General features: G+C 37.4%; 4 protein-coding genes across 4 annotated transcripts; 2 read left to right on the top strand and 2 right to left on the bottom strand.

Annotated features, from left to right (window-relative positions):
• Positions 1-21: 21 nt before the first annotated feature.
• LOC114532752 (DNA replication complex GINS protein PSF3-like) lies at positions 22-1138 on the top strand. The gene is made up of 2 exons (XM_028554332.1): positions 22-619; positions 754-1138. Exons 1-2 carry the CDS (start codon positions 215-217, stop codon positions 985-987), a joined length of 639 nt encoding a protein of 212 aa, XP_028410133.1. The 5' UTR covers positions 22-214; the 3' UTR covers positions 988-1138.
• Positions 1139-1325: 187 nt separating this feature from the next.
• LOC114532798 (programmed cell death protein 5-like) lies at positions 1326-3075 on the top strand. Its single transcript, XM_028554390.1, has 6 exons — positions 1326-1406; positions 1569-1618; positions 1694-1758; positions 1947-2038; positions 2278-2349; positions 2607-3075. Exons 1-6 carry the CDS (start codon positions 1344-1346, stop codon positions 2646-2648), a joined length of 384 nt encoding a protein of 127 aa, XP_028410191.1. The 5' UTR covers positions 1326-1343; the 3' UTR covers positions 2649-3075.
• A 32-nt stretch (positions 3076-3107) lies between these two features.
• On the bottom strand, positions 3108-8098 carry LOC114532796 (ubiquitin carboxyl-terminal hydrolase CYLD-like). The gene is made up of 13 exons (XM_028554388.1): positions 7404-8098; positions 6712-7134; positions 6455-6620; positions 6028-6312; positions 5774-5958; positions 5463-5628; positions 5111-5375; positions 4840-4931; positions 4685-4751; positions 4412-4541; positions 4207-4315; positions 3754-4095; positions 3108-3442 (listed from the first exon to the last, which is right to left on the bottom strand). Exons 1-13 carry the CDS (start codon positions 7887-7889, stop codon positions 3249-3251), a joined length of 2910 nt encoding a protein of 969 aa, XP_028410189.1. The 5' UTR covers positions 7890-8098; the 3' UTR covers positions 3108-3248.
• A 507-nt stretch (positions 8099-8605) lies between these two features.
• On the bottom strand, positions 8606-15661 carry LOC114532797 (ranBP-type and C3HC4-type zinc finger-containing protein 1-like). Its single transcript, XM_028554389.1, has 11 exons — positions 15159-15661; positions 14476-14647; positions 14262-14360; positions 14024-14183; positions 12354-12447; positions 11435-11953; positions 10561-10745; positions 10253-10364; positions 9519-9797; positions 9039-9182; positions 8606-8784 (listed from the first exon to the last, which is right to left on the bottom strand). Exons 1-11 carry the CDS (start codon positions 15330-15332, stop codon positions 8704-8706), a joined length of 2019 nt encoding a protein of 672 aa, XP_028410190.1. The 5' UTR covers positions 15333-15661; the 3' UTR covers positions 8606-8703.
• Positions 15662-16385: the final 724 nt, after the last annotated feature.

Here is a 16385-nt window from a genome sequence, read left to right as displayed (position 1 = left end):
TGTCGTAAATGGGCGCCATATTTGAATCAAAATTTCAGATTTCAGAATATTTTTTTTAAATTTGAAACAGTAAAACAGTATGAAAAGACCCTAACAAGCCATCGTTGAAAAGCTGCTGTATTAAAGATGATAAAACAAATTAAATAAGACGTTTTTATGTCTTGTAATTTGAATTTTTACACCAGAAATTTGAGTTATATTTATACGGGAGCTAATGGAGGATAATCCACTCTACGCTTCGCTTCAAGTTCGCCCTAGCGGATGGGAATATTTTGAAATAGACGACATTCTAGTGTGTCAAGAAAGAGTACCATGCACATTTGAATCACAAGTGAAAGATCTTGGATTTCTTGATCATGGCTCTGATTCTGAACACATTGAACAAGGAACTAAAATGGAGCTTCCTTTTTGGCTTGCAAAGGAGATTTCAATGAGACAAGGAAGAATTGTCTCTGTGGAGCTGCCCAAGGTGTATCGAGAGGCATACAGACAGATCTTTGAGGCTGATGCAACTGTGGTAGATCTCAATAAGCTGGGTCCATATTTTTACCAGTTTGGTGAAAAGTTACTTGAGTTTGGTAATGCAGAAAATCCAAGAATTGCAGAGTCCCTCCTGATGGTAGGTATGACTGATGAAGGGTCATTATTAAAATATTCACTCTCATTCAATATCACCTTCTTTTTTAACATCTTGTTACCAACCAATCAATGCAAATTTATCCTTTTACCCACCCTCTTTTTTGATAATTTTAGACATACATGAATCGAATGAGACGAATCATGGATTTGTCCATAAACAGACTTGATGGCAGCACAGAATCAAAAACATTGCTACCAAAACTTGATCATAATGAACGCAATATTTTCTCTCACTCTCAAGAAAGTTTAAGGCGGTTTGAACAATGGAAACATGGGGTTATATCCAAGTTGATAACTTCAAAAACTGTTATTAATCAAAAGAAAAGAAAGCGCACAGAGGATGATTAATTTTAGGGAAATCATGCATGTTGTAAAATAAATGTATAAAATAATGTAGTTTAGCCAACCAGTTATGTATGATGTTGACTTATCCGTAGTAATTAACTTATCAAAAGACTAGAGTTGTTGTCAACTTTCCTAGTGTCATTCTGACAAAAATACAAGCAAATAGTCATTGGAATGAAAATTTTTCTCTATGTTGAGATCAGTGGAATAACTTTAACAGTAATTTTTGTCGCTGTTTCCCCAAAAAGCGGATATTTCAGGCGATTTCTGTCAATAATACCGGTTAAAAAAGTCAAATAAAACGTCAAATTGCAAAAATGCGGTAAGACGTCGATGGCGAAGTGGTTATTGAAAAAAAGATGGCGGATGATGAGTTAGAAGCGATAAGAGCTAAAAGAATGGCTGAATTACAGCAGCAAATGGTACGAAATCTCCTCTTGTATCTTTAAAATAACTAGTCTGTTGTTGGGCCATAGTTTCTGCGATTTTTTTTGGCTGGTTTTAAATTTAAACGGCCTTAAATTGGCCTTTACGTTCATAGATCTCATGTCTAGTTGTCTAAGACTTGTTTGTCTGTGTTTTAGGGCGGTGGTCAAGCTGCGCAACGTCATGAACAACAGGAAGAAATGAAAAAGTACGTCAAAAGTTCAAGATGTTTAACGCCAATGATCTTCTTTGTCTATAATTTCACATTATTTTCATTATGTAGACGACAGGATGAGATGAAAAATCAAATGCTCTCCCAGATCCTGGACCAACAAGCCAGGGCAAGATGTATGTAATTATGAATTATAAAGAAAGTTTATTATTTGCGCACTGGATATTTGCACCCGTAGAACTACTTGTTACCTGCCCTAAAACTTCTGCATACTGGTCAGCATATACCAACGGTGCCAGTCAATCAAGTGTTTATACAAAAAACAAATAGCTTTGTCACTGAATCATGTTAACCTTTACCTTAGTGAACAGCATTGCTTTGGTAAAGCCAGAGAAAGCAAAAATGGTTGAAGGAATGTTGATACAGATGGCATCTACTGGTCAACTTGGAGGGAAGGTGGGTAATTTTTTGTGTCAAAATTTGGCAACCACACTCAGTCATGTAAAAGATTAGGATCCTACCCAAGAATGGGATGAAATGGAAAAACTTTATTTAAACAGGGTAGCTCTTTCAACATGGGTAGTGTCCACAATCCACATGTATTACATGCATATGAAATCTGTTTGTTACAAGCTGACAGCTTTCATCAGAAAGTTTTAGTTTCATGACATATAAAGAAAGTTTTTTGTTGCTAGATTGGTGATACACAACTTGTTAGTTTACTGGAACGCTTCCAGGAAAGCAATCCCAAAAAATCAACAGTCAAGGTAAAGTATTATTTTACGACAGAGGGGGGGGGGATTTTTTAGGACACAGGCCTCCTGGCAGGAAAATAATGCGAAGTGATTCGGTATTTGAGTTCAGTGAATAAGGATATAGGTCAAGCATATAGGGCAAGCATTGTTTAGGCCTTGTTCTATCATATATCTGCCTAGTAACTGATATGAACATTTCTTACAAGTCTAAATGAAACCCTTTGAGTTCCCAGGATACATTCTGAGATCATCTTGTTTCATCATTTTAGTTTAACAGAAGAAGACTGGATGACTCAGACGATGAGGACTAAACAAAAAATGTTGTACAGTGTAGAGTGTTGGACCATGGTGGAATGTCACTACAGGATGATCAGATAAGCAAAAACAAACTTATTTTAACAAGCGTAGCATTATGATTGATTAAAAAGTCTTAGCTCTGGGGACAAGAATGGGTGGGAAAGACCGTGTGAATTGACCATCCAGTGCTTGCTCGACTCCTGGTCGTGCCAGCCAGCAATGTTTAACATGGTTAAGCATTGTGGACCTGCAATGATCCAATGATTCAAAAAAATATTGCTCTCTGCACATTTAGAGTAAATATCAAAAATACAAACTGGTTACTTACCGTAATAACGTAAAACATATATTATTCGTTGCTGTGGAAAAGGCAGACTTAAATAAAAGTTTTAAAGACTATTAAACGCACATTGATCGACCTTTACAGTACAATTCTACACATAAATTTGAAAGGAAATTGTTTTATGTTAATTTAATTAAACCTTGGTTTTATGATATGGTACAAACATATTAACAGCCTTAATTAGTTTGAGATTCCCATGTTACACATCCTTTTACTAACAGATTATAGCCACACTAGCCATTATTTCATATATCGACATAGATCATTACACTCATTTGTACATAGACATCTCCTTGCTTTGGTACAGACAGACGTAGGCATCTCCAAGAATCCTACGAACTCTGTCCGGCAAATCCTTGTCGTTCGTGTTGATAATTCTTTCTCTGTTTTGTTTCTCTGAGGACAACCATTCGATCACCTCAGGACACTCTGTCACTGACGGAACATTATACCCGTTCTTTGTACCTAGAAAAATTCGCATTTAAAATTATAAATGATTTTAATATGACAATCATAGTTCCTTCCTAACCTCGGGTACTTACAATGATTGCTAGGTAGCAGATATAACATACATACATTATAGTACGCATGTGTCAAAGACCTTGATATATATAACTGAATCCTAATTCTGGCCTGGCCTACCAAACTAGCATCGGATCCACAGTGATGTTATTTAATCGTGCATCATCATCATGATGACATCATAAATATAGTCAAGACATGATTAACATCAGGCTATAGCCGAAATCGGCCCGGAGAGAGAGAGTCGTTCTTACCTACTCTGTCAGCCATACTATCAAAGAAACACCACTTCACTTCACCATCTGGTTCTTGACATTTGGCAAATGTGACGTAATGACTTGTCTCGATACAAATGATTGCAAACAGTTCCATGTCTCGATGTTCCACCGCCCTGTCCATATACGTTTGACAAATCTCGCGAGACATGTTCAAAGGTTGAAACTTGTGGCCTGTTCTTTTCACATGCGAGTGTTGTCGTTTGTTGCAATCCAAGCAAAAGTTCCCAGAGCTATCATTGTCGTCAAAACCAGTTATGCTGAAGCATTCTCTACAATGGTATTTCGCTAGTCTTCCACACACCGCGCAGTCCTGGGGAGCTTTGGAAAAAAATAAATTGATTTCATTCACGTTCACGTTGGTCCCATACCAACCGTTTTTAGTTAGCCAAGGTTACCTGGATCCGGTCAGGTTTCAACAATCACACTTACCGTTGTCAACCAATTCTCCAATGTTGATCGTGAGCGATGGTAATATTCTTCCGTACATTTTGTATTGTTTTCCAAATCGAGGCATCTGCACGATTAAACATGACGGTACCTGCCAAGATCGACGATGATAATAATATTCAACTTTGCTACGATAGTTGTATTTCAGATTTGGAGCAGTGAACGACTGTAAGATAAGGAAACTAACCTCCGCAAGTTTTAAATTATTTTGATGAAATGATCTTTTGAGAATTTCCTCCACAGATGGTAGAACACGTTCAGCATCTTTGACTGCCAGGACTTGATACAAATATTCGTTGTGGACTTCATTTCCTGACCTGAAAAACACACAGTTGTGTTTATTAATTGCGTTTGTGCTTTTGCATCATTCTCTAACATACAATCCTCATCATCGACAATCTGCGAAACGTGATTTTGATGTCGTTTTATTGTATGGATCTAGTTCGGGTTGTATTCTTACTTTAATTTTAAAAATGGCTCCGTTTTCAGGACTTGCCGAAAAAGAGTTGATAAAAACTCCTCAGGATCTGCAAGGAAATCAAACAGTGCATCATCAGACAGCCGTGATCTTCAAGCATTCAAACGATAAATGGATTTTCACTCCAGTACACATACCTTTCTCCTCTCCAACCAATCCTGTGACAGTTCCTAGTCTGTCCAGATGCTCTCGTAGTTCAAAAACACGATCTGCACGAACGAATCCATAACTACATTGAAATAAATAGAGTAAAGATGTGGTGGTTTTTAAACCATGCAGTATCCCTCTGGGAGTCCTGGGATTTCATCAAAGTATCTTAGTAAGATATGGTTGTTTGATTGAGATGAAGTTAAAATATGTCTCTGGTAGAAAGGGAAATATTTCGCGCAAGTGATATACAGCACTTACTGTCTTAAAGGATAAATTATATTATTTCTTAGAACTGTCTGTACTTTCTCATAATCATTAATATCATCATCGTTTCTCGGTCGTAATAATATTGCGTCCATTACAGATGAGAAGGCAAATGCAGCGAACAATGTTGCATCCAAATAACAAGAATTGTGATGTCCTTGTATCCCTCGAGCTTCTTTAGAAATGTAGATATCCAGTGTTTCTGGAGGAGGGATGAACCGGTCATCTGGTATTTTTGGTGATTTATAAGGTCCAAAGTCTAAAGGAGAGATTTATAATGATATGAGACTTTGGAACACAGTTCTTAAACACCTCACTGAGATTGGGAATTTTTACTAGTGATTACCTGTTCCTGTCAAACGTTTGTTGACATGTTTCTCCATGGAATTTGTCTGAAATCTTGAGTCTGGTAAACAGTTGTGAAGATGAACGAAGAAGCCACGCCTGGGTGGACAAGTGAAATAACGTTTGCCAAGAAATGTTCCATCTGTGCATGCTTCCATTTCCTCTTCCTAGTGAAAGTGGGAAAAAATCAAAGTCAACTAATGGAGTTGTGTAAGTGTAAAAGATCAGAAGATATTTGGTATTTTGCTTCTTGTTCATCTTATTGACATAGTGTTATGTGTTTTAATTATATGTGGTATGAAAGCTCCTTACCAGTTCTAGTCCTGCAATTTTCTTCTCGCTATTTGCAGCAAATCCTACCCATCGAATCACACCATATTTGGCTTTTGTATTTTTGCTAAGTACCTCAACCATTGAACCAATATCTAGTTCATTTTGTGAAGAAATACCTCCACTCTCTCTCTTAAATTGGTTTGTAGATGCTGAAATTTGTGGTTCTAAGAGAAGGTAACATGTAATTACATCAGCACAAAAATGGAAATCAGCTCTGGTGGAAGAAAATTCACCTTTAATATATTGTTTATTCATTTCCAGAGTGAGCTGGGAAACATGATTGTTGACTTTAGATCGATTTTCTTTCTTCCACTGTTCATCAAGTGGTTTTTCTCCACCACCAAACCCATTCTTCTCTACTTGTTTTTTCTCAGCTAATTTCTGTTTTTCAATTTGCTTCAAGATTTTTTCCTGTTGGTTAATGATGGCATCTTCTGACTCCTTTGCAAAATCTGACTCCATTTTTAGAATGTCCTTAGATGTTTTTGGAGGTGTAGATGACGGTTTTGCCGTTGATTCTGCAAGAAAATCTTATTTTTACAACATGCTACAGTATACAGGAGATGCTACGAAAAATTTGAACTCAAAGTTTTGTCGTATTTATCACAAATTGTTATGGCTTGTGGTGTTGATGGTATGGGGCAATTTGTAATCACTTACCACTTGAATCGCTAGTCCCTTTAGAATTTTGTTCATGTTCATAAAGTTCTAAATAATTTTCTTCAAACATCACAAATTCAACAGGTGTAAAATGAGCATGGTCCATGTGACATTTAAATAATTGTTTACCATTGTACTCTCCATTACCTTGGCCAATTGGTTTGCCCTAAAAATATGTATGTCACATTGTGAAAAAGTCAATAAACAATTTCAGCTGAAGCCATTCCAATTAAATATGCATTTAAAACAGTACCTACCATTTCAATGCCTGCATAAATTCCATCTTCACCTGGTACCCTACCAATATATCTAATAATCCCAGGATGTGGTTTTTTATCATTTATAAATACCCATACAATATCTCCAGGTTTATGACCCATGTAACTGTCCTGTATTGCCAAGGATTTTTCATCTGACAGCTCACCCATTGGAAAAATGTTGGTAAAACCTTCTACAACTTTATTTTTCATTCTGATAAGTAAGTTGTCATCACTTGCATTGATATCTTTTTTGTCTTCACTTGCATTCATATCTTTTTTGTCTTCACTTGCATTCATATCTTTTTTGTCTTCACACAACCTAAGTTTTTCTAATGATACAAAGATTCCACAATCATTATCACACATAAAAAATCTTTGTGCTTTAAAATATCCATTAGTTGTGCCTCTTCCTCGGCCTTCCTACAAATAAAAAATAGGTATTTCACACAAGTGAATTTAACAACAATTTGTATAAAGTAAATTTTAAGTGATGCTGTATTTGCAAAATATATAAAAAAACAAATATGGAGTGATTGCAACAAAGATAATCTTGCTTCGCATTTAATTAATTCACTTTCCTTTTATTCCAACCAGTAACTGTGAGCTATGTAGTTGCAGATATTATTCAGTTTAGTTGCTTTGCAAAGCTTTATCCTATATCTTTGTCATATTCGTTGGTATGTACTTACTAGAAGCTCAACACCAAACATTGTACCATGCTCTCCTGGTAAAGGTCCTTTGTACCTAATTATACCCCGCACCTCCTGACTACTTCCACCAAAAGAAGATCGAACTTTCACAAAAACATGAGTGCCAATAGTCATCTTTTTTCCAATGTGTAAAGAACTATCTACAAAGAATTTATATCGTTCATCGTTGGATTTGAAGGAAAGTAATAATCTCGCTTCTTCATCTTCAAGTGAATGCACTTCTCCCACAGGACAGTCTGAGAAATATGTTGTTTTATCGTAAGGATGTAGTCTTATTGTTCCCTTTGTAGAGTCAACACATGTTTTCACATTTCCAACCAATATTTCCCCTTTAAGTAATCCTTTCTGACCATGACTCGAAGAGTAGGCTTTTGTATGTTCCTTTTTTGCTTGTCTCTCTTTCATGAGAATATAATATTTATGCATAAGAGCGTCCTTTTCATTTAAGTTTTGCATTTCCGCCATCTTGTGTTATTATAAATGCTGTTTCACTTTTAGTAAACGTTGAGAATATTGTCAAAAACACAAGAAAATTACCCATTCAGTTCAAGAATAAAGCAACAGTATATCTCCATAGGTATTACCATTAATTCCACGATAACAAAATGAAAGGAATATATTTTACAAGGTTTTGTATTTCCAGAAATCGCAACATCTTTCGCTTATATGAATGTTTCGTTACAGTTTAAAATGACGTAATTTATAGTTACGCTATTGCTGGGGAAATCCCGAGCCTCGATCCCGGGTAAACTATTAATACTATTCTAATTAGGAAAGTTCCAGAATTGCAACTTTTCGAGTTTGGAAGAAGGCTATCTATCTTTGTATTTAATGTTTGTTACTCGTAGAAAATCGTACATTTTCTTTTAGCTTTTAGTCTTTTATTTTAACCAACATTATCCATTACTCAGCCATCGGAACTCGGAATATTCCAAGGTCTTCTTATTTATTTTTTTTGTAAAACACTATCGTCATGTAATTGATTCACCTTTGTATGTCCATATATGTCTGACTTCGCACAATAAGGAGGCTGGTTATCAACACTATATCGTTTATTGATATCTTCAGAGGTACGTGTTCGACCATTTAGGAAATGAAGTCATTGAAAAATTACCGTGCGTATCCCAGATAGTCGGAAGACCTCAATCAATTTCACAAGACAATAATGAAAGGGAAATTTATTTATAACTAAACGTAACAAAAATTTCATAACTAATGTTTGCATGAGTTGAAACTAAGTCGATGGCGGTAGTTTAAACATATTATGCAACGCCGGCCATTAATGACAGTTTCCACATTTTGGATGACAGCGTACGTTGTTGACGCGGCATTTGCAACCTCCGCTTGTATCACCAGGACCCTGAAATTAAAAGAAATAAAACAACCATGTCATCATCATCATCACAATCATCGCACGAAAAGAAATGACTTCATAACCACAGGAAATCCGATCACACTGTGAACTAAATATCAGTTTCAAATCACAGTTTCGTAATTCGTCAGCCATCTACCTACAAATTGCTTTCATTGGAAATTAAACATCCCAAAATTTAGATCTTAAAAATCAGACTATAATTAAAATTATAATTTAAAAAACAACAGGTGAGGACTTACCCCAGGCCCCCATCTTGGTCCACGGACAGCCCAGCATATTTCAGTCTTACACATTGAACATTTCATCCAATCACAGCCATCCTTTTTGACAAGAATAATTCCGCACGTTGGACAATTCATACCGTCGTTTGTCCTTAACATCTCCTGTCGGAAAAAAGTGGATCAGATATGAGCGGCGCCTTCAAACCGCATGAAAATTTACCTTACCCCCCCCCCAATCATTCGTCACATCCCCTCTCATCTCAGATATTTTTTCTGGCAACCTCGGATCAATCTAACCTCTATTCTTCACCCACACCTACATGTTACCCCACCTCGATTTCATCACCCTCCCACCCCGAGATGTGTCGTTCGTTTTCGATTAGAGAGATCCCAGATCCAAACTACTCCACCCTTATTCACCCCCTCCCCTCACTCACCTGGAGGTATTCACCCCCCCCTCACTCACCTGGAGGTATTCTTTCACCCCCCCTCACTCACCTGGAGATATTCTTGTGTCTTTCTAGCGGCCTCGTCATTCGCTGCGTTTCTCTTCAAATCATCCTGGTATTCCTTGCAGTTGACAGGGAAATGGATAGCTTTGCAGGTCAGGCAGTTTCTCTTCTGACACACAGGACAATCAAAATCATTTACTTCATCATCATAAATACACCAACCATGACAGTTCGGCGTTCGACAGTGAAAACTATTCGCAGCTTGGCTCTCAGCTGTTGACAAACTACGTTGAAGGTATTTCTGGAAATCCTCCTCACTCAAAAGCTTGAATTGGAAAGAGTGAAATGTATTGAGAATGATGTAGAATGTAAAGCCATGACGGGCGTACCAAACATTTCATGCACAGTCCAACGGCTATGCTTTAAACGGGGAGAGAATGTTCATCAATTATAGAAATTTACTGACAGCAGTTTCTACGTGCTTTGGATTTTCTCCTACGTGCTGTCATTTGCTTATTCGTGCTGTTATCAACTTATACGTGCTTGTATTCGCTTCTACGTGCTGTCAACCTGATTCGCTTATTCGTCCTGTTATCAACTTCTACGTGCTAGGATTTCCTGCTACGCGCTGTCATCTGCATTCTCGTGCTGTTATCAACTTCTGCGTGCTTGGATTTCCTCCTACGCGCTGTCATCCGCTTTTTCGTGCTGTTATCAATTGCTATGTGCTTTCTATTGCTTCTATGCTTACAGAAATCTACAGCAGTTTCATCGTCTTACCTCTTGTATTTCTTGAGTTGTGATAACATCGTGACATTGAAAGTCTCCGTTATCATACGGACACTGAACCTCAGCGTCAGTTAATGCATTAATGTGTCCAATAAGACATTCCCTAGTGTAGTGGAATATACCTAACATTATTACGATGTGGAAGGTTTATTAAGATCTGCATAAAAGGTTACACAGGCGAAACTAACAAACTCAACTGGTTGCCTTTGGTTGGAACTAAATTCATTTCTTTTCTTTTTTTTACCATTTCACAGTTCATGATTCATTTTACCTCTCAGCTACACGATACAATTACATACCTGCAGAAACTGTGCAGACATTCTCTCAAAACTACTCCTTCTCCAACTGGTATCGTATCGAAACAAATAGGACATTCAATTTCTTCTTGATTCTCAATCAATGGTTGACGCAGGACAACTGACATGATTGTCTGGTAATTACGATCTCTCTCTTCCATAGCTAAACGTTTCCGCTTCTCCTCAGCCTAAAACAACAACACCACGCTTGGAAATATTTATGATAAAACACTAAGTGTCACCGTAAACTTAATGGTTTCTTATTTCCAAAAACAAAATCAAAATCTGAATGCAATTTTTCTACAATAGCATATATTCCATGACAAATATTATTATTTCATAAGATTATACATATTACATGAAAAAAACAAAAAATTATTTATCAAAACTTTTATCAAAGTTTTATTTCTATTTTAATCTTATAACAATACGTGGCTTTGCTAGAAGTTTCATTCTAACTCATGCAGATGTGTTTTTATTCAGCTAGAAGTGTTTGGTCCGTTGCGAGAGGTTCTTGCGAGCTCATTCCACCCTGCAAGGAACAAGCAAATACGCGATTAGTTCTATGCAGTGTGTGCTCAGAATACACGCCAGAGTGCCAGAGATTTTTCACAAGGATTTTGCTCAAAACGATTGGATCTTTGAGGCCAGCAAGAACCTAGCGCAGGTGACCTTCGAGTAACTCGTTAAGTCTGAAAAGAAGAAACGTTGAAACTCGTCTACCTACGAAGAAATGAAACTATCTTCTTTCTACATTACCTCTGCACTCATTAACCTATTGCACAGTAAGCATTTTTAAGCCCCAGTAAAGGTGATATCTGAAGAAAGCCAGGGAGGCCTGACTTGCTAAATGAAGACTCTGATAGTGATATCCTACCTCAAATAGCAGTATCTCTCCAGCTTGTACTCGTTCCAGCCTTTCTCGTTCTCTTTCATCCGGTACATACCCATCAGGTACCTGATAGTCTTGTGGTCTGTCCGTCGAACACATCTCGCATCCAGGCCTCGACGGAGAGTTCACGAAGGTACACATGGGACATTTCCATCCTACAGGAGGAGGCGCGGGAGGTGCCGGAGCTTCACGAATTCTCTGCGAATTCATATCCGGCAAGCTCCGAGGATCATTGTGTGGTCTCTGATATGCTTGAGCCGTGACATCGCTGGCGCTATTGGCTCGGTTTAGTCCCTGATTGACAACAGCAGGTTCGCGTCTCTCTCCCCAGGCCTGCATGGCTCCGTCGTTAAAATTTGCTGAGTCATGAGATTTGAGATACAAGTAGACGGTATGGCCCGATTCTCGGATTCCACAATCCGCAAGACTGTCGTGCGGTTTTGATAAACGTTTTTCGATAATCCAGTATTGAATTTCAGCGGGAAAATTGTACTGCGTTTGCACCTAGAATGCAAGAGAGACTAATGAATATTTGAATGCATTTCATTTTGCATGCGTCTTGTTTGCGGGACACCGCAGTGGAAACAGGTTTTCACTGCTTCATTTGACGAGAGAAACCAATGAATATTTAAATGCATTTCATTTTGCATGCGTCGTTTGCGGGACACCACAGGAAACAGGTTTCGAGTGCTTCAAATGAAAGACGGAACTCTTACAATCTTTGAATCTGTATAGTACTTAGAAGCTTTATTAATGAATTATTTATCATTACTGGCATTTGATGTCATGATATAATGCTTGTGGGGTCCCATTAACCAATCCTCGAGTTAGGACATTATTGATCGTTACTGCTTTTTTTTTGATTGATTTAAACTCTTGCCAAGCGTCAAAAAATCTTCATTACCATTTTTTTCAGCTGGTCTATGGTCGTTTGCGGTGCAACGTCGAACCTGAAGCTACATGGGGCCGACTCTTTGTCCTCGACTTGTACTTTGATACTGAAACAAAAATATTTGAATTAGAATGACAAATTATCACTTGTATTTGTGTAACTCTTATTAAATGCACCAAATTTACATGGAAGTTCATTGAAGCGCGTGAAAGCGCAAAGGAGCTCGATACAACGCATTTCAGGACGTGTCAGCGGGAATCAGCGCATCTCAGCAAATGAATTTTTCATTAAAATCCACGAAGTTGCAATGCACTTCAACTATTGACCTACAGCCAGACAGATTTACATTGAAAGACAGTGTATCATTTCTCCGCTTAAAAATATCAATGACATTTCTACTTTATGGTAAAACGGCGGACCAAAATCACGGAAGCGTCGATGTTAATTAAAGGAACTAGAACACTTCCGAAATATAACCTCCTTGACCGACTACATCGCGTAGCTAGGCTCTAGCGTGTTGCCATTGAACTAGGTCAGTTGGCGACGCAAGTTATATTGCATAAGAGCGCGTCCTTTGGTCTTTTAAAAACCGCCGAGAAAATGTCTCTGCAATACAGAATTCGTGTCTCAGACTTTAGAAATATCTGAACTCTAAAAATAGCAGAATGTAATTACACAATATCATGCACGGTAAAGGACTAAGGATTGAGGAGAATATCTTTGACCTTTTTGTTATAACCCGAAGTTCCTGTCTGGTATTGACCAGAGGTCATTGACATTTCCCTACAGAATATTCTACATGTTTGTGATTTAATCAATGTGCTTCAATGTGCTCTGTTGCGCTGTTATTCGCTTCTACGTACTGTCATCCACTTATTCGTGCTGTTACTCGCTTCTACGTGCTGTTATTCGCTTCTACGTGCTATCATCCACTTATTCGTGCTGTTATTCACTTCTACGTGCTGTTATTCGCTTCTACGTGCTATCATCCACTTATTCGTGCTGTTATTCGCTTCTACGTACTGTCATATACTTATTCGTGCTGTTATTTGCTTCTACGTGCTGTTATTGGCTTCTACGTGCTGTCATCCACTTATTCGTGCTGTTATTCACTTCTACGTGCTGTTATTCGCTTGTACGTGCTCCCAGGCGCTTTTTTTACTTCCACATGTGCCATATATTGTGTTTCAATGTCCTTCAATGAAATACTACCAGCTTCTTCATTAGGACTAATTTTGCTCAACTGCAATCTTGCACAAAGTTCAGTTTTTTTGATTCAATGCTTTTGCAGTTATTTCATTATACGGCTTATGCATTTTTGGATGTTTGAACGCACCCAAATATATCACTTAATCACTGTCTCATTTAAGTGAAATAAAATAACAATAAGGAAGGCAGAAACTGGGTGGGGTAGGTACTTGGTGTGGTAGTAGGCACATGTGCATTCCAACTCTCATGCTAATGAAACATTTTCCTTTCTGTAATTCACTTATTCCTGATTTTTAATGAAGACATATTTGCCCTACTCAAAGGGGGCTGCTTGAGAAGATCCTAACATTATATTGGGTCCATTGCTCCAGACTCAATAGTTGCATAAACATAGTCATCAAAGATCTTTCAAAGAAAGTGTTCTATACGAACATGCAATGTGCTTTATCAGATGCAAATAAACAAATACAAACTTAATCTTATTGTCTCCACCAGTTATATTTTCATCATTCGTAGGATCATTAATTTTGATCTTAACAGCTGCCTTCTGGGCTGCTAATTGTTGTGCAAGATTGCTTGCAAACTGTTCATTGCCTTGACTTATTGCATCACTCAGTGTCATACATATATTATCTGAAATAAAAGAGAACCATACAATAAAATTAATTGAAAATGGCTTCAGTGTCATACACTGGTGAAGAAAAAACATACTCAAGTAATCCTGTTTTCCTCTGCCCTCTGGAAGTTTCGCTGCTGAACTTTGCTGGATGTTTCCAACAGTTACGTTTGATGATGGATTGACATGAGACTCTAAATATTTGTAAATTTCATCAGAATTCACGAATTAGTTAGTGTTCATCTTAATGGAGCAAGGCTTCAGAACATTCATGAAATTATGTTCAAATTTTGCTTGTTTTAAGTGTACCTTTCAAGGACGTCAGGGTGTTCTGAAGGACAATTGAGAAGGTTTGTGACCCCGTTGATTGGGATGAAATTTCAAAGCCCCATACCAACACACCATTATCAAGCAAACTAAAGAAGTTCTGCTTTATCATTTTCATCACTGTATTAAAACGTAGCAAGATTTTCGCCTTCGTCTGTGTAAAATAAACAGGTAGCTCTTCTATTTGTATAGAATAAATAATAAACTTGGCCATTTGATAAAAAGGGAATAATAATAGAGGGTAGGGCACAACTCTCATATTAGGTGAAAAGCAAAGGAATGTATCAGTATGTCACATTACTTGCAATGTGAACTGAAATTACTTCTGTTTAATGTGATTTCTGTGGTTAATTGACTTAATTCAGGGGGGTTGTGGTTATGGAAGGCCAGCACATCTGGTTACTCATATACTGAGATAGAACTGAGACCTAATTTAATCAACATGCACTTGTCCCTCCTTTGTGGTGATACTAGTTATAACTCAAGAGTTTTATAGTAGGATTAAGTGTTATTATTGAATGTTGGGGATTATGCATAGGCAGGCAGGTTTATGCATAGGCAGGCAGGTATGTGTCATTTAGATACAAAATGGGAAGACCCCAAGGTAGTTAATAAATAACTCCACCATAGCGACATATCTTGCATGGACCAACCAGAAGTCTTACCGCGAGATTTCGTTGATCATCAACAATCAACAAAATAAAATTTCCTGCTTGTCGAACCAAATGCAACCTGTAAACATTCATTCCAAACAATGCATCCCATCTCTTGTTCTTGAGCAAATAAACTGTTCCTCTACACGAAGCAAGTAATCCCGATGTTGGTGTTGCTTGAGCCATTCCGCAAAGTTCGTAAAATGGTATCGATTGTAAATATCACAGCTTTGTCGTCACTAAACTTCTGCGATGTTTTAGTAAAGTTTTCCACGGTAATATGTACATACTCTTGTGTGAGCGGAGCCTTGTCTTTATATTTCCGCGGAAAAAAGAAGAAATAGACAAGATACCAGCTACATTTACGTCTTTTTCAGACCTTTCATCTTCGTTTAATGAATCAAACACAGATTTTTTAGCTTCGAACTGAGTTGAAAGTGAATATTCACTTTTATTTTCGATTTCGTGGAATTTAGAGTCGGACTGTCGGAAGCCAGCCGCGTGCGTGCGGAAAAAAAACTGGGCAATAATGACGTAATTTCTAGAATTAAAATAATGACGTAAGGGGTAAAAAAGTCAAGCCAATGATACACAAAAATGAAAAATATTACAATACATTGCACTACTTCAAAACCCGTCGAAAATAGGTTGAATAAAATCAACTAGAATCGTGTTAAAGTAAAATGTTTGGATGGTGCTTGCGACGGACGACGAAAAACAAAGGGCGTCAAATTTGCAAAATATGGCTGAAACCGTGTTCTGCCGACTGCCGGGGGGTAAGTGAAATGAAATATGTCGTATCGCAACAAAACCTTGTTATTTCTTGGGAAATTCATATGGTAAACATTCATTTTCTTGTAAAATATGAAACTTATATGAAGTGACCACCCCAAAAAGCAACCATTCTGAACCATATAAACAATTCAGAAAGACTGTAGTTTTGATTATTTAGAATGTTGGCTATGCTGTTTCTGGGTGTGGTCATTTTCAGGACTTATTATGCTAATTAAAACTCACAGACACGCGTCCTGCATGACTTTTTGAACTGTTCAAAAACTTAGTCTTAAAATGTTAAAAATGGCTTCCTAAGACTAATATCATTCATCTTTGAGCAAATTTGTAGGTTTTTGGAACACTGAAAAAAGGGCTAAGCCTTACCATTTTGGTCAATTTTGACGATTTTTCAATGTTTCAAAAAGCAACCAAATATGCTCTAAAATGAAAGATATTAGTCTTAGG

Source organism: Dendronephthya gigantea, unplaced genomic scaffold (assembly GCF_004324835.1).
Source record: "Dendronephthya gigantea isolate DGI-Jeju-01 unplaced genomic scaffold, DenGig_1.0 000080F, whole genome shotgun sequence".
In the NCBI taxonomy this organism is placed as follows: Eukaryota; Metazoa; Cnidaria; class Anthozoa; order Malacalcyonacea; family Nephtheidae; genus Dendronephthya; species Dendronephthya gigantea.
This window is presented reverse-complemented; position numbering and strand designations above follow the sequence as displayed.